This window comes from Alternaria ventricosa (genome assembly GCF_023758065.1).
Source record: "Alternaria ventricosa strain BMP 2768 chromosome Unknown scaffold_9, whole genome shotgun sequence".
In the NCBI taxonomy this organism is placed as follows: Eukaryota; Fungi; Ascomycota; class Dothideomycetes; order Pleosporales; family Pleosporaceae; genus Alternaria; species Alternaria ventricosa.
The window spans coordinates 552,898-574,228 of NW_026055689.1; the positions used below are offsets into that span (position 1 = coordinate 552,898).

Sequence of the window (21,331 nt, forward strand, 5' to 3'; positions counted from 1 at the left end):
ATACCACATTGTGCGGGTAGAACATGCGCGCTTTGTCTGGCACATGATGTCTGATTCTGAGGTCTCACATGCGCCTTTCACGCACACTGCCGAAGTGGCTGCTGGGTGTTTGACATCCTATTTATCGTTGAGGATACTTCGGTATTGCTCAGGGTGTCGCGTTGATACCGGATCGTCGACACTTCTTAGTTTACGCCGCCTATCCTGCCAACATAGACCCATTCACCATCTCCTTGTACACGCCATGGGCTTGCGAAAATCTGACTCTTCTCCTCAGTATCGTTTTCGGAGACGTCCAGGTACCACTGTTTCCACGTTGAGTCCCAGGTCCAGTCTTCCCACGCACCTAGCATTTCTACCGCGACAGTAGGCATCAGATTTACACCAGCCATGCTCACATGCTCCCAAACGTTCCTGGTTTCATTCAACTTCCAGCGCGAAAGATAAAGGTATGTTTGCTGAGAGGGCATGTAGGTGTAGAACTCATGCCAGGCAGGATCCCAAGTCCAAGAATACGCTGACAAGGTCTGCTGTGGGGTAGCCTGTTCACCGGGGCTTGTAGAGGTGATCAATTGGTCGAGCAGCGTGATCGCGTTTGAGAGGTCGACGATGTCGAGAATAGTTGGTAGTGGTATGTTGAGTACTTGATCTGATGGATGCCAGTCTCCTCGCGATCGCAATCGTTGTTCCAACACTCGTAATTGCATCTCCAGCGTTTCCAGGTGAGTCTTGATCTCTTTGTCAGGCGAGGTTATGATAAGCATATTTCCCGTGCCGTTCTCATCATCTGCGGAAGAGAAGGGTCTTAAAACAAACCCCTCACGCCCTGCTTTGGTGTCTGCGATGAACTTCCGTGTCGTTTGCTGGAGTGTGACAACGGCCTCTGTAAGATCTAGCGCTCGATCTCCGTTGATTGCTGAGGATGCCATGCTCAATTTCGATGTGCTCTGATCGAAATCTTCTCGTGCAGAAGAAACCGCTCGATAGGTGATGATGCTCAAACAAGCATTGCGCACCTTGTCACAGGTGGTGTTGTCGAGCAACAGATCGCCGATACAGCCGAAATTTAGCCCTCATCGCCACCGTGGAATATTTCACACTCATAACAAGATGCGAGAACCCTCATGAACGCGGGTAGCCATCTTTGCATATAGTTCGTGCTGAGCAATTCGAAGTCTCAGTATGAAGCGCAGGAAATACCCTGGAAGCTGAAATTTGGCGCCGCTTTGGTTGATGACCACGGGAGGTTGGGAAAGTGCGATGACGTCATTGCTCTCAAGCTCCACGGCTTCCTTGTGCTTCGTTACCTAGATAGCCTCATGCGCGTTGCGTACAAAATCGAATAACCACTAAATCATGAGGAAAGATACAGAAACATTGAAAGCCGGGTACACCATAATGGGGCTGATACATTCACAGGTAATAGTCGTCAACAGAGACGTAACTTCGAAGACTTCGATGGAAGAAAACTAGGTAGGAACTCGATATTGTTGTGACCCATTGACTTGGACACAGCTTTCGGTTGTCAAACAAAAAAGCCACCCCAGAGAACACTTCCGTGAGTGTGTCCAATATCATTCCATCTTCCACCACCCTCCCCAAACATTCACCCAAACCCCACATAGTACACTCTCAACGAGACTCGAGTCATGCCACACCAGCAGTATACACACATAATACGTCTCATTCCCGCTCATAGACATGTCTCTCAATTTGAACCACACATCCTAGACAAGACTAACAAAAGAACCAAACCCTTACTTCACCACAACCAACTTACCAACTACAAAAGGATCCCCTAAGAATGGCGTCCACACTATCCTACACCTTCACCCCACCACCATACTACCCTTCATCCTTATCTCCCTCCTACCACCCCGCCCTCCACTACCGCCCCTCCATCCCCCCAGACTACCTCCCCAACGATGAATACCGCTACCTAGTCAAGCAACAAAATCGCTCTCGTCTAGAAGCACATTTCGCACAACCCTCTCTCTCCTCGACCCGAAACATGATACCAAAGACGGCGTACCAAAAACAAGGTAACTTGAGCCGTGAGCGACGGGCAGAGATATCTGCCGCGAAGTTCGCTACGCGTGCGGCTCTGGGGGCGGATTTTGATTTCACTGATGAGGGGTTTGATAGAATGCAGGCGCTTGATAATCCACAGGGGTCTTGGGCCAGACCGGACGAAGATGAGGATTCAGATGAGGAACCTATTCCAGCAAGGTATATCGCTGAGTTCAACGAGGAGATGCGGAAGTTTGAAAGGGAGGATGATGAAGATCAGCATCGTTCCGACGTCCACGCATCGCGACGTAAGCATCCAGGTACGTATGCTGACACTAGACCCGTGCCACTTCACAAGCCTTTGCTACCGCGTCTTGAGCGACGTGACAGCGGTTTCGAGGAAAAGAGGGTATGTGAGCCGACTCCACAGCTTCAAAGTAAGTTCAGCTGGGACAATCTCAACGATACCGATGACAAGTCCCCGAAGCGAAGGAGTTTCTGGTCTCGCCATCGTCGGAGCAGGAGCGTTGAACCTACGCAAGTGCCTGAGAAGAAGAAGAAAAAACGTAGAACATGGTAGATCAGCAATGAAAGAAAAGTAACAGTAAACACGGTAAAAATGCAGTGAGATATGTGTGTAGTCACAAGTATGTACATTGAATTGTTGGTGACTGCCATGAGGCTTGACTGTAGTATAAGGCAGCTCTTCGTTTTCGATGCGTCTAAGCAAAGCCGAAGAACTTCATGTCGTCGTCACCCCGAATGGGGACGGTGTGGCCGACACCCGCAGCGTAGATACCCTGGACGTTAGGACCGTAGACGGTCCTGGTGTATCCGCTCTGGGGGTCGTTGGCCTTGGTGCTCTGGGGCTTGTCGTAGTTGTAGCCGAAAACGCCAGCCTAACCAACATCATTAGCACGTGATTACTCGAAGAACTCAAATCGGGAGACTTACCCATTCCTTCATGGTCTCCTGGTAGTTCTGGGGGCGCAGAGTGGTGTCGGCAGAGCCGTGGTAGACCTGCATCTTAGGGCGGGCACCGGTGTAGCCGGGGTACATGTTCTTGACTACGGTGGCCCAGGCTTGGGGAGTGGCGATGGAGTTACCCTGGGCGCAGGTGCTGTTCCAGGCGGCGACACCGTTGGCGGCCGAGGCGAAGCAGCCAGCGGCGACACCAGAGTAGGGGATGGCGGCCTTGAAGATGTCGGGGTAGGTGGCTGCCATGACGTTCTGAGAAGATGTTAGCATGGAACTCGTTTCAGGAGTTGAGAGAACGTACGGTCATCATGGCACCGCTGCTGGAACCAGTAACGAAGACCTTGGAGGAGTCGCCCTTGTACTCCTTGAGTGTCCACTTGACCATGTTGGCAATGGTGTTGCTGTCTCCTCCTCCCTCGTGGCTCAGGGTAGCCTTGCTGCTGACATCCCAGCACTTGCCCTCGTGAGGCGACTCTGGGTAGATGACAATGAAGCCATACTGCTCAGACAGCTTGGCGTAGGGGCTGCCGGTGTAGTAGGCCTGCGCGGTACCAGTGCAGTAGTGGATAGCGACAATAACTCCTGGCGATGCCGCAAGCTTCTTGGGCACGTAGATGTAGAAACCGGCCTTGGTGGGTGCAGCACCAAAAGAGGTAACCTGGGAGAGAGCGCCAGGTGTCACAGCACGCTTGCTGAGGCCAGTGGTTGCAGCCGCAGCTACAGACAGGAAGCTGGTGATAGCAGTGAGGAAGCGCATGGTGTTGACTTGGAATGAATGAATGAATGCGGTGGGGACTCCAAGTGTCTTGGGATACAGACCTTCTTATAAAGCTTGTCTTCGACGGGCGCGTGCGTGCGGTTCAAGGGATGCGTCTGCATTAAAGCGATCTCCCCGAAACTATCCAGCAATCAGCAGTAGGGGAAATGAGGTCACGCAGTTCTCGACTAAAGTGTTTCTCCCCACATCTTCGGCGCCACAACGTAGATGAAGGGTAGACAGTTGTCATTCGCCCTCTAGTCGGACTTGGAACAGAACTAGTGAGCTGTAAATTAAAAGCTTGTTTCCATTAATCCTAGCTCGGCATTGGTTGCAGGCGCGACGTTTCGAACATGTACCGACCCTTGACCTTTGCCATGTGTTTACCCGGTCCGGGGAAATTTAGAAAAGTAACCCCACCGGACAGGTAAGCAGGCGCGCTATATGTATAGAGGCCGCATGAGGCATGGAAGAATTCTTTACGAGTCCGCCGAGCCTGTGTGGACAGGATGAGGGGTCTTCAGTAGTGCCGAGGAGTCTGACACAATATTGACTTCGGGCGCGATGCTGATGCGCCCGGTCCAGATCTAGACATAGAAGAGGCCGGTGCGCCTGGTGAGCTCTGGTTTCGCCGTTGGGTCGTTGCTCTTCAACAATCGAGGCTGTGTAAGCGGTTGGGCTGTTCGGCGCGCCCAACACTCCGAGCGCAACGCTTCTGGCTTCATAGACCTTTGCCTCAAACTCTCTTCTTCACCGTCCAGCCCACATGCCATCTCCCCTTCCTAGACCGCCAAAGGTCAGTCCGCCCATAACACCACCGCCGCCACTACCGCCAATGTTCTTGCCTTCATTCACAGGCCTCTTGGCGACTCTTCCTTGTGCCTTTACGCCTTGAATGACCTTGTCTAATTGCGTTTCTACTACGACTCCACCCACTATCATCTCGCCCAGTGTCGCATGCAGAGTCTCAAAGTTGAAGATTAGGTCCAGTTCGCATACGTTTTCGAAGAGACCGTCGAGCGCTTGTACGAAGACCTGGATGAGATCGAGAAGCGCGAGAGGTGATTCGGTGGATGTGGATATGACGATGAAATAGAGAGTTGCGTAGTGGCGGTAGGTCACGAGGGAAGGGGTGTCGTTGTGGGGAGTCGTGGGTGTGCTGGATTTGGAGCTGCTGGCGAGGAGCGGCGGGAGGCTACGTACATGTTTAGTGAAAACATTGTGTAGGGCCATGAAGAAGCATACGGTAAGAAGTTACATGCTGAGTTTGGGCGGTTGGCGACGAGAGTGAAGATCTCGGAGATGAGGCGCTGCTGGACGCTGGTTTCCTGGGTGGTGGTGAGTACGAGAGCCGTGGGGCGCGTTGTCAGGTCACGTGTAATATACCAGCTGTGTGTAGAACTTGGTCAGTCGCGGCTGGCCGGCATTGTTGAAGACGAGGACTGCGTTGATCATGGTGTGGATAGGTGGTGGTGAGGCGCACACCGGCGTTGGACATGTCCCACCGAAGGATGCGGGGAGGCGCGCGAGGGTCCATGCTCCTCCAGCTTGCGTCCAGCCCAGGAACAGAACACGCTCCCGCTACTCCGTAACTTCCACCACCAACAATCCTCTCAGTCAATTCAACCCATCCAATTCAGTTACAATGAAGCCTGCTACTCGTTTCGCCAGTACCGCCGTCCGTCGCGCCGCCCGAAGTTCCCTCCGCGTCCAGTCGCCCGCCAATTGCATCATCGCCAGCAGAGCTCCTGCCATCAGCCATGCTACCCCCGTTCGCAGCTTCCACGTGTCAATGGGCATGAGGGTGGGTATCATGCCTGGCGAAGAGGACCCGAAGCCCAAGGAGAGCGAAGCACATGACGAACCTGGCAAACCCACGGAGCTCTCAATAGAAGAGTTCCATGAGCGCGCAGACTACTACCTGGGCGAGCTGGTACAGAGGTTAGAGGAGGCCCAGGAGAACGACCCGGCCATCGAAGTAGACTACTCCGTAAGTCCCGATTACAAAGCACAACGTTGGATTGGATACTAATTCGATTGCAGGCTGGCGTGCTCGAAGTCACTTTCCAAGAGAACACATTCGTATTGAACAAGCAGCCCCCGAACAAGCAGATCTGGCTCAGTTCCCCAATCTCCGGACCGAAGCGATTCGATTGGGTCGTCGCACAAGAGGGCATGGACTTCAAGGAGGGTGGTGGCATCGGCGACTGGGTATACATGAGGGACGGCAGCTCGCTCACTGAGATTCTCAGGAAAGAGCTGGGCGTTGACGTCAGTGTCGACGATCAGGTTCCGCGTTAATGGAGTGGGCTGCAGTCAGAAGCATATGCCCCGACGCTGTCTCGTCACAGAGCACGTCTGGAAAGACAGTCTCTTCTGGCTAGGAGAGTATACATGAATGAACGGTAGCATATAGCGAAAAGCGACAACAATATTATATTGCGCATTTCCAACTCAGCTTCGCCAGACATGGCATGTGGTATCTTCCTCGCCTTTGCCAGACCTTAGCAGCATGATATAACCAATCCCCCAAACGCCAATATATGCGTAACAACGCCGTAGATAGTACGAGGCCGAAAGTATGGTTCCCCTAATGTGGTATGGAACTAGGGATCGCGAGTCTAGGCGGTAATGGCAACGCTCTTTGGCGCATCTTCGTTCTCTGGTGGGAGATCGGACTGCAACATGTCAGCGCTCAAGATTCCCCATGTACAGTGGAATGCATACCGGGTCGAAGATAATCCGTATCATCAGACTACAACTGGGACAGCGCGCAATGTCCTCGCCGTCGCGCATGTCGTAGATGGAGATCTCAAAACGGTCGCCGCATGGGCATGGGTGGTGGTAGATCTGCAGCGTCTCGTCGTAGAAGCAGTCTTCGATTTCGATTTCGTCGTACAGGTTCAGCTCTTCGTCGGCCATGGTGGGTAGGTGTGCGCGTGGAAAGAACGAATGAGTCTGTCGCCGACTGCGAGGAAGTGGCGGGGTGGGAACTTTTGGCCGCAGCACACCTCCGGCACGGCACGCTAGCCCTCGACCTGCATCCGCCCCAGACTGCTACCCGTCCATTCACATCACCAGAAGCTCCGAACACGTACGCCCTATACAAACAAACTGAACAGGCCTAGAGCCTACATCGACGTAAGGCTACCTACTTTGCACATATCTATGTCAATGTAGTCTGCAGACCTGTTCAGTTTTTCCTAGGTTAACGTGCGTATAGTACCGTCGAGGCCGCCCGCCCGCCATCTCCGCGACCTTCACCTCGACCGTACCATGGGCGATGTCGAGTCCGCCACGGTCAAGCTCGCGGAGCTACTGCGACATCCGGAGGACCTCGACAAGATACCCGCGCTGAAAGCAGAGTTCATGCGCAAGAAGGCCGCTGTAGATGGCCAACTCCGCCATGGGCTCAAAGAGCAGCTTGAGTTGACCCAGTCGGGCATGAGCAGCATCACCGAGGGCCAGCGCACCGTCAACCTGATCAAGGAGGAGATGATGAAGATAGACAAGCTATGCGCCGAGGCCCAGAATATGATTCAGGACTTCCCGCACATCAACCTGGTTGCGCAAACACACAAGAACTTTGAATCGGTGGAGAAGATGCGCAACGACATCGAGGCCTTTGAGGAGCGCCTGGAGAACCTCGAGATCCTGCTGGCACAGGACGACGAAGACCCCGCCAACCAGCCAAATCTGCTACAAGTACACTACGGTCTGACGCAGCTACGCGACATCCGCGACGAGGCCATGGGCCAGATCAAGAACAGCGACACTTCCACCGAGCTCATCGATAACCTCACACTAGAGAGTGGTGTCACGGTGCAGGACCTCTTCATGCGTTTGGACGATGTCGTAGAGTGGTTTGACAGGCACATCGGCGAGGCGTGCATCAACCTTATACAGTTGGTGCAGACCGACAACGTGGGCATGGTGGTACGCTTGGCCGTCGTCATTGAAGAAGAAGAGAAGACGGACAAGAAGATCAAGGCGCTGCAAGACGCGCAGAGAGAGTTTGGGGATCTCGCCTCTCGCTTCAAGTCCATCACTCAAGGGCCCAAGGAGCTTCGCGGCTACAAGGAGAAGTTCATCACTTCCATCGAATATGTTTGCAAGGCAGAGATGGACGGAGTGAGGGAACAGTTCCAGGAAGACCCCGAGAAGGTTGAAAAGTACTTCAAGTGGTACTTCAATAACCTGAACACAGTCAAGCTGGGTATGGTCGAGCTCATGCCTAAGAAGTGGAAGATCTTTGACACATACACCAACATCTACCACAAGCAGATGCACGACTTCCTCATGGAGTTTGCCGACGACGAAGCTCTTGGGCCGCAATACTTGCTGGCTGTCATCAACTGGGTGGACAAGTACTACGTCAAGATGCAGAAGCTTGGGTACTCGGAGGAGCAACTACAACCACATGTCATCGACAACCGCAGTCCCGAGCTGATACGTACCTACCGTTCCGTCATCATCCAGGCTGTGGATCAATACATGGAACGCATCAATACACAGGATAGGCAGAGATTCGTGCAGCAAGACAAAACAGCATATGAGACCAACTTTGACGGTATCCTCCAAACCAAGGCTCTTGGAGACGTCTGGACGCTTTTCAGCCAGAACATTGGTGTCGCTGCCAGTAGTCAGCGTCCCGACGTTGCTGATGGTGTAGTCGACTCCATGTTCCGAGCCCTATTGTCTCGCCAGCGTATATGGACGCAACTGATCGACGAAGAAAAGGCCAAATACCTCGGACCTACTCCCGCGCAAGATGAAGATGACATATATGTCTTGCAGGAGTGGCTCATCGCTCTTGCAAACGACCAGATCATCTGCATTGACGATGACATTGACGGCAGTGGTCAAGCTTCCTTCTTAAGCGTCTTTGAACGCGAAGTAACGCCTATCGTCTCCCAGGATTACATGATCGACAAGCTGGCCAAGAATGTGGACGAGGCCAAGAACGGCTATATCGATATCTCATCCCACTGCATACAAGTCTTTAGCGAGCTCATCTTCATTGTTGATCTTAAGCCAGTGCTTTCCAAATTCTTCACTGCCGAGTGGTACTCGAGGACCGACATGGCATCGATCATCACAACGTTCAGAGACTACGTGGATGAGTTTCTCCCTAGGATCCACCGCTCGCTGCAGGATCTTATTATCGATTCTCTCGCTGACGAGCTCCTGGTTCAATATCTCGGGGCTGTGCGCAACAAGGGTGCCAAGTTCAAGAGGACGGATCAGTTTACAGACAAGATGAAAGACGACCTTTACACGGCGTTCGAGTGGTTCGCGACGTTTGGTGAGCAAGGTCGCGACATCAAGGACCGATGGCGCGCTGTGCAACAGTTCCTCAAGCTGCTGGAATGCGACAAGTCGCAAGTGCAGTTTGCGTATGTTGAGTTCAAGAATGCTTATCGGGATGTTGGTATTACATGGGTGGAAGCTGTTTTGAGAACAAGGGACGACTTTGACCGGAGCATGTTGAACGCGGTTAAAGCAAAGGCCGCAGAACCTATAGCAGACGATGCGCCTCCTGATCCGATCATGGGCAGGGTGAAGTAAGGCTCGATTTGGCATATGTCTACTTCAGAGAAGAAGGCATGTCTGGCGTTTGAGGTGTTTACATATGGGGTCAGTGTTGCAGCCGTCGGCAACGCGGCATCACTAACGACTCTAGAGCAACACGATATACCCCGGATTTCTGCTCGTCACTAGATTAGCGAATACGAACTTCCTCACATCATGTTCACTGAGCAAAAAGTGTACAATCGCATCGTACTGCTGACTTTTTTGCGGTATGACGTCTGCAGACCCCTATCCGCAGTTCGCGCGCTCTCATCAAACACAAAAGCAGCGATGGGCGAGGATGAGCAGCAAGATCGACAGGTACATTTCCTCGTCGACGGGAGCATTCATGATCGAGGTGATGGCCTAGCCCCATCACGGCTAGCGTCAGGGGTCCGCCCACCGGCGTCTCAGAACGGTGGAAGGCGCCGCGTGCTAATATTGAGCCGTTCCTATCAAAATGACCTTAATATGCAGGCCGCATTTTTGGTTGGAAGCTGTGATTAGGGATGTTTCGAAACAACTCGTCCTCGAGATGTCGCGTGCTGCGATGGAAATAGAACTCAACGCCTTTGTAACAGCAAAAGCAGTCTGAACAGTCGTAACGAGGCGCGCGAAACACAAAAAGCCCAGCATGACGCGCAACACTCCCCCACATTCATCGCGGCAATGGCAAAGCTTTTGCAAACCTCATGACGCGCACCTACCAACCGTCGATCAACAAACACAATTTCCGCTATCGCCCACCCCAACCTGTGAGCAATCCAGCATGCTCGCCACACTTGACATGCAAGGATGACCCAACCAATCTAGACCATCGCCCGCGAGGAAATGAACCAACTCAGTCGATCGATGGGCAAGGCTGGCGCGTCCTCCACCCACCCCATCGCCTGTCATATGACTACTAATAAGAGGGCTGTATAAGACCCATTGGACCGCCTCATATCCCTCCTACTACTCTTCTTCTCTCATCATCCTACGATCCAACATAATCTATAGTACCTAGTGTTCTATTAGCCACTCATTTTTTTTCTTGCAAGCCAAGTCAAACTCACAGTCTTTACTACCACCAACGACTCGACTTTACGTCTCCTAACGCCTTATACCCAATTTACCTTCTCCCAACTTCTACCAACTATCAACATGCGTTTCTCCGTCGTCGCCGCTTCCCTCGTCGCAGTTGTTGCTGCTCAGTACGGTGCTCCCGCCGCTGAGGAGTCCTGCTCTGCTGCCGTCACTGTCACTGTCACCGAGTACGTTTTCCTCAATCAACTATTACCATACATTCTCATACTAACAAATCAACTTAGGACCATGCAGCACACCCCCGTCGCTCCCTCCATGAGCTCCGCCTACTACCCCACCACCGCCCCCATGGCCCCCTCCTCCGCCCCCGTCATGGGCGGCACCGGTGTCCCCATGGTCCCCGATGCGTCCTCCGTCGGTACCGGATACGCCATGCCCACCGGCACTGCCGCCCCCACTGGCAGCATGACCGGTCCTCCTCCCTCTGAGTTCACTGGTGCCGCTTCTGGCCTCAAGGTCGGTGGTGCGCTCGCCGGTGTCGGTGCCGTTGCTGCTTTCTTCTTGTAGATTGAGTAATAGGCGTGGTGGTTTGAGATGGATGGAGAAGGGGGATGGAAGAGAGATTGCGGTTGTTGCGATACCCAAAGGGTTGCGTTCTTTGTTTAGTACCTTTTTTGAATTGATGTTTGAGCCCGGTTGTGGCTTTTTATGAACGTGTCTCTTCTGTTGGTGATGATGTTCTGATGCCAGGTGATGGATATTTGCGGTGACTTAGTGAAGAGTTTTGGCTTAAAGGCAAGTGAGTAGAACGAGATGCAAGCTGAGGAAAAGCTCTCATGGAATCTACTAGTGAAAATCGTTTTGACTGACTAGAGACTACTGCTTTCCTTACCCTCTTCTCCGGAACAGTCTTCTTAAGAGATCTTTCACGGGGTTACCGCAACCAGCGCTGTCATTGCTACTCCTCTTGGCTACCCCTCCACCTTTTAATGGAACCACCCACTGGATATCTCTTTTTATCCTTGGCTGTGGAGGATACGACGGCAGCGGGTAGTAAGGGTAATCACTCTCCCTGATCATTGGCAACGAACCTTGAATCTCCGGTCCCAATTCCAGGGCTTTCGTCTCCCGCTCTACCTCAGTCGCCGGCCGTCCCGTCTGTTCCGTTTTCTCCACGTGCTGAATCTTTTCATCTTGTTCACAGACAACGTCTTGCACAGCATCAGTAAGCGCGATACTCCACGGTCTCGTATCCAAGTTTTCTTTTTCGTTCTCTTCTTCCTCGTCTTCACCGTAGATGTCCAAGTCATCAGGCAGAATATCGCTCATCCGCGTAGTTTGTGACCCCCAACCTTCCTCTTCAGTCGGCCGTACGCTAGATGAGTTCAAACCACCAGATGAACTACTAGACGAGTCAAGAGAGCTAGTACTACCATCTTCAAAAGTGCGAGATATTGGATAAGCAGGCAGATCCTCCGTAGGCCTTGAAGTACGGAGAATGTGATTAGCGTGAAAAAGAGTAAGTGCAGGAGATGGTGGAGAAGGTGGCAGGACAGGCGAATCAGTACGGAAAGATCTTGGACTGAGGGTTACCGTCGGGCTGAGGAGGAAGGTTTGGGCGCCGGGGAATACAGGAAGAGTGTTACCGCTGGCGTGGAAGGTTGTCGTTGTAGGTGTTGGACTCAGCAGGAACGTTTGCTTGACAACTGCATTGGTGGTAATCGTCATATTGGGGTTGCGTCGTGGCATTATCCACGATTTCGGGTCTGGAGAGAGCGCAGGGATACAACGGGTGGTGTATGTAGCTGTGGATATCTTGGTGGCAGCTTTCCGATGTAGAGATGCGAAGCGGTAGACGAAGAGTACTGCGTAGCAAGACAGTGAGGCTTGCATTCTTGCTGAAGGCTTTCATAACAGGCTTATCACATAAGTAAAGGGTTGAGTGTTGGAGATGCACTGGTGAATGAACAAGGACATTGTGGCTGTGTGGAAGTGGACGGGACAAAGACATGACAGCGGTGATGGAATTTGGGATGGAGACAAAGAAAGGACCATGGTAGGCTGGGCGAACAGTGGTGGTTATATACTATGGAACAGTGCAGATTAACACTTCGACTAAATAGCCAATCTGTCGGGCTTTCAGGAAGACCATATCCGCTCCAGACGAACGTAGATAGCTAACCCTTAAGTGAGATACCCGCTATTCACCATCATCTCCCCTTCCTGCAGCAAGCAAGCGTACACTCTGGGTCGCAGCACCCAGGCATCGCTCCAGGACCCATTTGCCTCAACGCTGCATCGCTAGCGACTTCTCCAAGAGCAAATGTCACCTGTGCAAGATCAGCCTGTACTTGGTCAAAAGCCATCCGTTCTTTAGCCCATTTTTTCGCAGCAGCCGCTTTCTCGGCTTCCTCTTTTCTCTTAGCAGCTTCTTCAGCACTAAGAGGTGGCTCGTTGCGACCCTGTATCTTCTCTGTAAACCACGACTTGGCTTTACGCAGTCCTTGACGGCCCGATGCTGTGATTTCTGGTAGGATCTTGGTTTCATTCCATGTCGACAAGTGATGGGTGCTCTTTCTGAGATCTTTGGAACTTTTCTTGAGGAGTAGACGGCTGTTGATTGGTGCCTTATTGCCTATGTTGGACGCTCGTGTGGTAGCTATATCAGTATTATTGTTGCTTAGAGAAGATGTTGATGTGTTGATTCCCATCGGAGCGGTATGCTCTGGCCTTCGTCTGTCCGGCACTTCCGTGGTATCGCTACCTGCTTTGCTCTCAGTGTCGCAATCGCTTAGAACAAGTCGTGGTCTATCGTTCTGTCCAAGATCGACGTATACACCCCCTCGCCTGTTCCGCTTTTCCGTAGTGTTGCTATCTGTGTCTGTGATGCAATCGCTCAAAACGGAGCGTGATCCATCGTTTTGTTCAAGAGCAATGTAGTCAGGTGCTGCTCTGTCAGGCAATTCTGTGGTATTGCTTTCTGTGTCCGTATCGCAGTCGCTTAGAACAGAGCGTGTGTTGGTGGTTTGGTTGACTACGGTGTAATTGCGATCTCGTCTCCTGGGCGCTTCGCCGTTGTCGGAGTCGGTAACAGAGTCAGTTCGAGTGGAACCTTGTCTATACTCGTGTTGGTAAACCTGGTCGCGACGCATCTGTATTGATCGAATGTGGGAGCTATAGGAACTTCGATTGCTGCGATGAGTTTCAGGAACCTCATCTATCACGGCTTCATGTGAGATGGTAGTTGTCTCTCGTTGCACGAGAGCTGTTGGAGAGACAGACGTTGGAGCTGGCGGTAGCGTTTCCGCATTTGCGAATCTCATCGGAACTTCTGCACGGATTTCCTCCCATTCTTGTCTTGTCGAGAATGGTGGGCAGGCAACGATATGCCTAGAAAACCTGTTTGTTGGTGCTGGCTCGGGATACCTTGGAGACGGCAAAGGCGCTGGGTGAAGATGTTCCCTATCGTACAGTTGCTCAATGCCGACTATTCCGTGACGACGATACGAACGGTCATCTGTAGTGAGAGGGTTTAATGTAGGGGAAGGGACTTGGATATCTGCAACAGTATAAACACAGGCCGTAGTTAAAGACGTTGTCGGCTCGGCATCCCCATCCTCTTCCGCTCGAAAACTAGCCCGCAGATCTCCGTTACGCGATTTGTGTGGAACGTCGCAGGCTTCCATCCTCTCGATTTCCAGCTTGCGTTGTCTGGCACTCATCGAGCCCCAAGGTAGAGATGGCATGTTAGGCGCAGGCGATATGTCTCAATCCAGTTGAGAGCAGCTCACCAGAAAATTCCTCTCAAAGTGCGGAGAAAAGGCAGGGCCGACGTGTTTGGGCAACAACACTGTAAAGACACATGTTTGACGGAGGAAGAATGGTGAAATATCGAATGTATGCTAGATGGTAGTCGAAAGATGATTGACGAGCAATCAAGATCATCATGGTGAACATGGTGAACATGGGGGAATGGAAACGTAGTAAAGAAGGTGGAATGTATCGCCGAATGTGTCGAGAAAATGAAGCGCAAAGAAAATCTTGAAGAACAAAACCTTGCTAGGCATCAGCGAATTGTATGGGGATGTCCTCACTTAGAGCCCCCTCCTCCTTCCTCCTTTCCTGCTTGCGACCAGATATCCTCATTGTCAGACATGTTTTCCTCATCCGTCCCCTCCGATGAGCTGTTCGAGGAAGTAGCTGGAATAAGCCACTCTCGCAAATCAGGATCCTTCCTCAACTTTGTGTGTGTGAGGCCGCTAAGTACTAGACGGTCAGTCCGACGATAGTCATTCAAATCGTAGCGCTTAGACTCGTCTATCTTACAGTAATGCTCTCCGCCCTCGCCTCCATCGCGCTTATAATGGGCATTGAGATTGTGACAAGAAGTCACATGGCGGACGTCGCATGCTTCCTTCGTGTAAATTTCGTATTGGCGCTGGGCTTTAGCAATGCGATCCATGGTGCGCTTATCTTCCCTCTGCCGATGTTACGGTGTAGTCCGGTTAGCTCGTACGCCTTAGCAATAAACGCGTTGTTATGTAGTTCGTTTCAACAAGAATCGCTGGGGGGAGCTCTAATTGTGAAACTAACGTCCGTAGTCTGTCGAAGACCAAGCTGGAAGCGATGGCCTGAAGCTGTGCGGCGCAGAACTGGACAAGGCCTGTCGCGCTTTATGCGATTACCGTTATGATCTGATATAAGAGCACAGACCTTCTCCAACCGGGGTTTAGACTGTGGATTGGTAGAGTGGACAGGAGTATAGGGTTCTTCGGTTTCCCTGCGTGTGAGGCGTTGACGTTGTCCTGACTGAGACGACTGGTCGTTGGATCTGAAGACTTTGGCGTGCATACGCGTTTTCTTGGTATATAAGATCGGCATCTGGACTGTGAGAAAACAAGAGTGCTGTCATGTATTCGGCGATGAAAACATTGTATGGTAAGATGGCAATACGTTGTGCAGGCTAGATGAGATTAGAGCTCACAGTATGAATATTTTCAACTGACCACAAGGGAAAGACATGTCTCAGACCGACAAACAGCCTGATTAGCTGCAATAACCTTCCATTGGTCATGTGGGGATACTCCCGGAATGCGGTACGTAGAAGAAATCTAAACTTCGTGTAGATTGCCGTAAGTAAGGTATCAACGCCACCATAGATGAACGCCTATGCGTGAATCCCAATTTTGGATGATCGGACGCGCCAAGTAGTGTGGTTCGCGAGCCGTCGTAGACTGTACAATAATTACGAACTTCCTCTTCACACTCAGCGCCGGCTTTTGAGTCCAGCCCGAGCAGCTGTTGATCTTCGCTCCGGTTTCGATTCGTCTCCGCTCTCAGATTCGCCGTCGTCCAAATCATCGCTCATAGGCTCTGACATGTCCCCTCCCTCATCATCATCCGTCTCTTCTGCCTCATCATCGATGAGGTCTTCATCAGAACCTTCACTACCCTCGTCGGAGACGTCATCCATCTCCATGTTCAGGCCCATATCATCCGACGAGCTTTCATCGTCCTCCTCCATCTCCGGGCGCGATCGCTTCGGGGTTGAAGTGGCTCCCTCAACCGACTCGTCATCGGAGACGTAATCGTCCTGTCCCTCGACGTATACCAGTGCTTCGTCCGCATCGTCGTTGGCGGCTTGGTTTCGTTTCCTGAGGTCAAGTTGGGCTTGAAGCATATCCAGGCGACCCTTCAATGACATGAGCGGCATCAGCCCACTCGAGCGCTCTTTCAGAACTTTATTCAGTGCGGTAAGTTGCTTGACGATTTGGGGCTGGGAAGCGAGGTATCCTCCGTGGGCCTATCAGGTAAGTGTTAGTCGATGCTTTTTCCATTTAGAGGCGGACTCCTTACGGCAAGACTCCATTGTACCCAGGCCATCAACATGCCTGCTCGGCCGGGACTTCGGTGTAGCCTCTCAGCCAACCTCTGCAGTAGTGTTCCAACCAACGGCGATGGCAACCGTTCGACGGTAGCGTAGACCGACTCTACATCGACCACCTGAAGACATGAATCGAGGAGCTCCTTGTCGTTGGTGCGCAGGGCTTGAGTGAGAACGGTGCCGAGAGAGTTTGCATTCGGTGGTGCAAGGGGCCGGTTCTTTGTGGCAGTTACTGCGCGCTCTGGGTTGGGGTCGAAGGCGTCTTCGACGCTTATAATTCGCGATTCTTGGACAGGCTCAGGGCCTTCTGCGCGTAATCGGTCCCCGAATGTAAGCTCCTCTGGTTCCGCGCCATTCTCGTCATCCGCGGCAGCGTCGTTCTCAGCATTGGTCTGTGTGGGATCTTCTTGCGCGCTGTCCGAGTCGTCATCGCTCTCTTCCTCGGCGCTGCTGATCTCTATGACGTCCGCGTCCACCATGTGCGCATCGGCCGGTCCTTCAACAACAGCAGTGGCGTCGTCGACTCGGTCTGCCTGCGCATTCTTGACACTGTTTGTCTTTGCTGTAGGCTTGGACGCATTCCCATTTACTAGTGCTTTGAGACCATTTTGGCGGACTGTCGCAGGCGATTGCGCCAACTTGGGTTTTTTCGCAGGCCGGCGATCGCGATTCTTCGGGGTTGCTACGACGGCGGGCATTTTCGTGAAGACCGTATGTGTCGATGTATCGCAGGCGACGCGTGTGGAAGGCTTCACCGGAAGTTCGTACAAGGCTTCAATGTTGCAGCCTGAAGCAATGCGCAAGATGCAAGTGGTCGCAAAAAATTTGGAACGAGCGAATTACCCACGCCTGCACGCACGGACTTTGCCGACCACAGGGAAGGCCCGTGCGCAGCGAGCTTGCGGCGACGCGTTCACGGCGTCCGCTGCAACAGCAAAGTCATCGGCCAGGAAGCGTGAAAGTCCAGGTGCATCTCAAGAATGCAACAGGACAGGTAAAAAGTGTCCAAACGCGGCGTTGCGGACGCGCATGGTCAAGAAGTCGGCAAGGACACGTTCCCGTCGAGGCTAGTGGCATTTCCAGGGGCTGCTCTGAGGCTTGGCTCGGAGATGGAAGGGCCGGGCTACTTAACCCCAATGCCTCTCCTCTCGCGTCTGTCTTCGACGTTCTTGAGTCCATTTTCCTGATCTGCCTCCAATCAATACGCGCCTGCTCCCGATCACCCAACCTTACTCGCACTCCCCCGCCACACCTCATCACCCGTCCAAGGCCCAGTATACCGCGTCCCAAGTCTAGGCGGCTGCACCCACTACATCCGACATAATTAATACCGCGCATCCATCCCCGTCTGTCTGCATCCGCATCCGCTGCACACACTAGCGCTCACCGCCCGCCGTCTGAGCCCAAGCCGCCGTCACCATCCGTGCACCACATCACCAACGTTTGTGTTGTTGTCGCACATCTTGAGAGGGCGCACAGCTGCACCACGCCGTTATTGCCTCTTCCTCTACGCGCTTGGCCCACCACAACAAACGCGTCGGCGCTATAAAGTCTGACTCATCACCGACTGCCGCCTTCGCCCTGCTACCTCGCCGCCGCCACCATCTGGTACGTAGTCACGTGCGTCTCAGCCTCTGCAACATATAGTCCGCAGCTGCCCCTCCCCATCCCTCGCGTCACTCTACCGACGCTAGCCTCACTTTGCGACCCCACCTTTACCGCAAACGCGCCCATCCCTCTTTCACTGCCGTGTCCGTCATTAACACGCGTATACCTGCGCAGTCGCGTGCGCCTAAAACGGAAGTCGCTAACAAGCCCAGATTAGCAACAACATCAAACACACCATATACTCTGTCAGCCGCGCGCAAACCCGTCTTTGACTTTCATGGCCCCATGGCAGTAATGACATCACCTACTGTCGATAAACCCTCCCTGGACCTTAAGGCGAGCGCTTTTGCGCCGGCAGACGCAATGGCAGTGGATACCGAGGCAAACGGGTAAGTCGCTCTTCCCTTCACCTTCGCTCGCCCCTCCTCTCTCACCTCGCGCAACCTACTAATACCTAGTAGTGTTCACGATGTACTCTTCGACGAACCCGACTCCAAGACCACCACCATCGACGATACCACCGCGCAATCAAAACCCACTACCAACGGAAATCACGTAGACATGGACACGTCAGCACCTGCAGTTGAACCCACTACCAACGTGTCCGCCGGAATCGATGGTGTCGCACAATATCTGCCTGAGAACCAGGACAATAATTCGCTGTTCGGCGACTCGGATGTTGGTGCCACGGTAGCGAACGCTGTCGAGGCGCCCACTTCAGACGTACGCGATGAGCCAGCAACTGCAGAGGAGCTCTCTTCAGCCACCCAGGCAACAGGCGCTAGCACGCAGGAAGTGCCCGAAACCCAGTTGGCCGATAAGGAGGAAGGCCCGACTGAAGACAGTATGGACACCACCGCCGATGCGCCTGAAGAGTCAAAACCCTCAGAGTCCTCCGGAGCGCCTACCAAGCCAATGCACGACCTCACGATCAAGACCGATGGCAATACAGCCACTGCGCCCCAATCCGCTGCCGCTCAATCTCCGGCGATCGTAGACCGGGAAATGGAGGATGCCCCGTCTTCTGGCAAAGTGCGCCCCCGCGAGGATGACGATGACGACATTCCCGACGCGAAGCGCACCAAGACTGAAGAGGAGGCCCAAGCCGACTTCAAGCTGCCGGAGTTGCCGAATCAGGCAGAGCAGACCAGTGTAAATGGAGGTACCCCAGGCCCGACATCTGACTCTGCGCAAGAAGCATCAGGTGTCCACAAGGCTGTTGATTGGGAAGAGTGGCCCACCACTCCGATGACGGATGCACAGAACAGGTTTCTTCTTGAGCGGATAAGGAACACGAAGAAGATCAAGGTTTCATTAGCGTTCAAGGATCCTGTTGACCCTGTAGCCCTCAACATCCCGACTTATCCCGACATTGTCAAGAACCCAATGGACTTGACGACTATGGAGCACAAGCTGAAGGACAAAAAGTACACTTACGTAAGGGATTTCATGGCAGATCTCGATCAGATGATCACGAACAGCGAGCTTTTCAACAACAAAGAGCATCCTGTAACGCAGGCAGGTTACAACCTTCGCGCTTACTTCTTGAAAGGCATGGGTAAGATGCCCCGAGGCGCTGCTGCGGAAGAGCCACCAAAGCCAGCCAAGGCCAAGAAGCCGTCGGTGAGCACCTCGCAGAAGGCTCGACGTGAGTCTCGCGTTGCGCCACCCAACGTCAAGTCTCCTGCTGTCGCTACCCCGGCTGCAACGTCGCCTCAGGCTGCCTGGCCTCTCCAGCAAGACGGCACTCCACTGATTCGACGTGATTCGTCCACAACCGACGGTAGGCCAAAGCGAGAGATTCACAGGCCGTCGAAGGATTTGCCTTACACCAACGCAAAGCCGAGACGGAAGAAGTTCCAACAAGAACTCAAGTTCTGCGAGTCTGTGCTTACCGAGCTCATGAAGCCAAAGTACAGTGCGGTTACTTACCCGTTCATCGCTCCCGTAGATCCCGTGGCACTCAACATCCCGTCCTATCTCAAGATCATCAAGAAGCCGATGGACTTTGGAACGATCGAGAAGAACCTGAAGAATGGTGTCTACCAGAGTGCCAAGGACTTCTACGCGGATGCGCAGCTGGTATTCCACAACTGCTACAAGTTCAACCCCGAAGGTGATGCCGTCAACCAGATGGGACACAAGATGGAAGATCTCTTCGAGAGCCTGTGGAAGGAGAAGGCGGACTGGCTTGCCCAGCATGCGCCTGCTCCTGAACACTCGCCAAGCGACCTCTACTCCGATGAAGAAGATGAGGAAGACGAAGAGGAGGAGGAGATAGACCCTGCTCAGGCACAGTTCCTTGCAATCCAACAACAGATTGCTCAACTGAACGCCACAGCGCAACAACTTCTGCAACAACAGACGGGTGGCAAGCGTGCTTCCCCCAAGTTACCTGGCAAGAAGAAGAAGGCTGTGGCGCCACCAGCAAAGAGGAAGAGTCTTCCCCTTGCGGTGCCGCCTCCTGCCAAGCCCATCAAGACTGCTCCGGTCAAGAAGGCAAAGGCTCCTGCGCCTCTGAGTTTCGCCCAGAAACAGGAGATCTCGGAGGGTATCAGTACGCTCGGCGATCTTGATATGCGCAAGGCGGTCCAGATCATCAGAAACGGCTGCCCGCACCTTGCCACCGTGAACGATGATGAGATGGAGCTCGACATGGACGAGATCAACGATGATACTCTCCGCGAGTTGTTGAGGTTTATCAAGTCTCTCCGTAGCTCTAAGGGAGGTGCCGTGGTCGATGATGACTTCGAACCGCCGAGGCAGGTCTCGAAGCAGGCGGCGGCCCGACCGAAGAAGAACAAGCCTATGGGCAAGAGCGAGCAAGAAGACAACATGCGCAAGATCCAGGAGAAGCTGCAGTCGTTCCAGGGCGGTGCATCGGGATCCAGCCAGTCTCCACCTGGTGAGTCGTCAGTACGTGCACGTTTCAATCACCCACTAACCTCTGCAGTGCATGATGCATCTAGCGATGATGACGACAGCGGCTCCGAGAGCGAGGAGGAGTGATCTTCCGTCCATAAGTCCTGCTATTCTCGTGTGACGTCCTGATTCGATGATTGGTCCAATCTTCTTCCTTCTCTTTGACATGATGGAACGTGGGCGTCTGATGGCCAGGGAGAACTGAGGCAATGTCAGTGCTTGCTCAAGTCGGAGGGCATCGACTCACCACCAAACCCATACACAACCAACCCACATCGATTGTATAGTATTCTCTCTTGCACACCGACCACACCCTAGAGGTGCCATGATCATGGTACCAATGCCGATAACGGATTACGAGTGACGAGGTTTGTCTTTTTAGGTCCCTTTGGTCAAAGGCATGGGCTGTAAGCTCCAAGTGGCACTTGGCGGGGAGGTTCGACTGAAAATGGAGGACATGCGAGTATCCTTTTGCTGTATGAGTATGCTGCTCGGGTAGGCAGCCGAGAACAAAATCCAGATAATATTGCCAAATGTGCGTTGTGCCTCGGTGTGTGATGTTCCACGGTCCTTGT

At 53.0% G+C, this 21,331-nt stretch overlaps 9 protein-coding genes across 9 annotated transcripts; 4 read left to right on the plus strand and 5 right to left on the minus strand.

Annotated features, from left to right (window-relative positions):
• Positions 1-185: 185 nt before the first annotated feature.
• Positions 186-929, minus strand: J4E93_005845 (uncharacterized protein; the record flags this gene model as incomplete). Its single annotated transcript, XM_049343764.1, has 1 exon — positions 186-929. The coding sequence occupies one exon, from the start codon at positions 927-929 to the stop codon at positions 186-188; it is 744 nt and encodes a 247-aa protein (XP_049198997.1).
• A 1,803-nt stretch (positions 930-2,732) lies between these two features.
• Positions 2,733-3,745, minus strand: J4E93_005846 (uncharacterized protein; the record flags this gene model as incomplete). The annotated part of the gene is made up of 3 exons (XM_049343765.1): positions 2,733-2,909; positions 2,965-3,240; positions 3,290-3,745. 3 exons carry the CDS (start codon positions 3,743-3,745, stop codon positions 2,733-2,735), a joined length of 909 nt encoding a protein of 302 aa, XP_049198998.1.
• Positions 3,746-4,495: 750 nt separating this feature from the next.
• J4E93_005847 (uncharacterized protein) lies at positions 4,496-5,200 on the minus strand (the record flags this gene model as incomplete). The annotated part of the gene is made up of 3 exons (XM_049343766.1): positions 4,496-4,940; positions 4,991-5,073; positions 5,132-5,200. 3 exons carry the CDS (start codon positions 5,198-5,200, stop codon positions 4,496-4,498), a joined length of 597 nt encoding a protein of 198 aa, XP_049198999.1.
• A 190-nt stretch (positions 5,201-5,390) lies between these two features.
• Positions 5,391-6,046, plus strand: J4E93_005848 (uncharacterized protein; the record flags this gene model as incomplete). The annotated part of the gene is made up of 2 exons (XM_049343767.1): positions 5,391-5,735; positions 5,789-6,046. The coding sequence occupies 2 exons, from the start codon at positions 5,391-5,393 to the stop codon at positions 6,044-6,046; spliced, it is 603 nt and encodes a 200-aa protein (XP_049199000.1).
• A 320-nt stretch (positions 6,047-6,366) lies between these two features.
• On the minus strand, positions 6,367-6,667 carry DPH3 (Diphthamide biosynthesis protein 3; the record flags this gene model as incomplete). The annotated part of the gene is made up of 2 exons (XM_049343768.1): positions 6,367-6,423; positions 6,473-6,667. 2 exons carry the CDS (start codon positions 6,665-6,667, stop codon positions 6,367-6,369), a joined length of 252 nt encoding a protein of 83 aa, XP_049199001.1.
• A 354-nt stretch (positions 6,668-7,021) lies between these two features.
• On the plus strand, positions 7,022-9,313 carry J4E93_005850 (uncharacterized protein; the record flags this gene model as incomplete). Its single annotated transcript, XM_049343769.1, has 1 exon — positions 7,022-9,313. One exon carries the CDS (start codon positions 7,022-7,024, stop codon positions 9,311-9,313), a length of 2,292 nt encoding a protein of 763 aa, XP_049199002.1.
• A 1,146-nt stretch (positions 9,314-10,459) lies between these two features.
• On the plus strand, positions 10,460-10,909 carry J4E93_005851 (uncharacterized protein; the record flags this gene model as incomplete). Its single annotated transcript, XM_049343770.1, has 2 exons — positions 10,460-10,569; positions 10,627-10,909. 2 exons carry the CDS (start codon positions 10,460-10,462, stop codon positions 10,907-10,909), a joined length of 393 nt encoding a protein of 130 aa, XP_049199003.1.
• Positions 10,910-15,608: 4,699 nt separating this feature from the next.
• J4E93_005852 (uncharacterized protein) lies at positions 15,609-16,924 on the minus strand (the record flags this gene model as incomplete). Its single annotated transcript, XM_049343771.1, has 2 exons — positions 15,609-16,145; positions 16,199-16,924. The coding sequence occupies 2 exons, from the start codon at positions 16,922-16,924 to the stop codon at positions 15,609-15,611; spliced, it is 1,263 nt and encodes a 420-aa protein (XP_049199004.1).
• A 1,195-nt stretch (positions 16,925-18,119) lies between these two features.
• Positions 18,120-20,843, plus strand: J4E93_005853 (uncharacterized protein; the record flags this gene model as incomplete). The annotated part of the gene is made up of 3 exons (XM_049343772.1): positions 18,120-18,223; positions 18,296-20,739; positions 20,788-20,843. The coding sequence occupies 3 exons, from the start codon at positions 18,120-18,122 to the stop codon at positions 20,841-20,843; spliced, it is 2,604 nt and encodes an 867-aa protein (XP_049199005.1).
• Between the last annotated feature and the right edge of the window lie 488 nt (positions 20,844-21,331).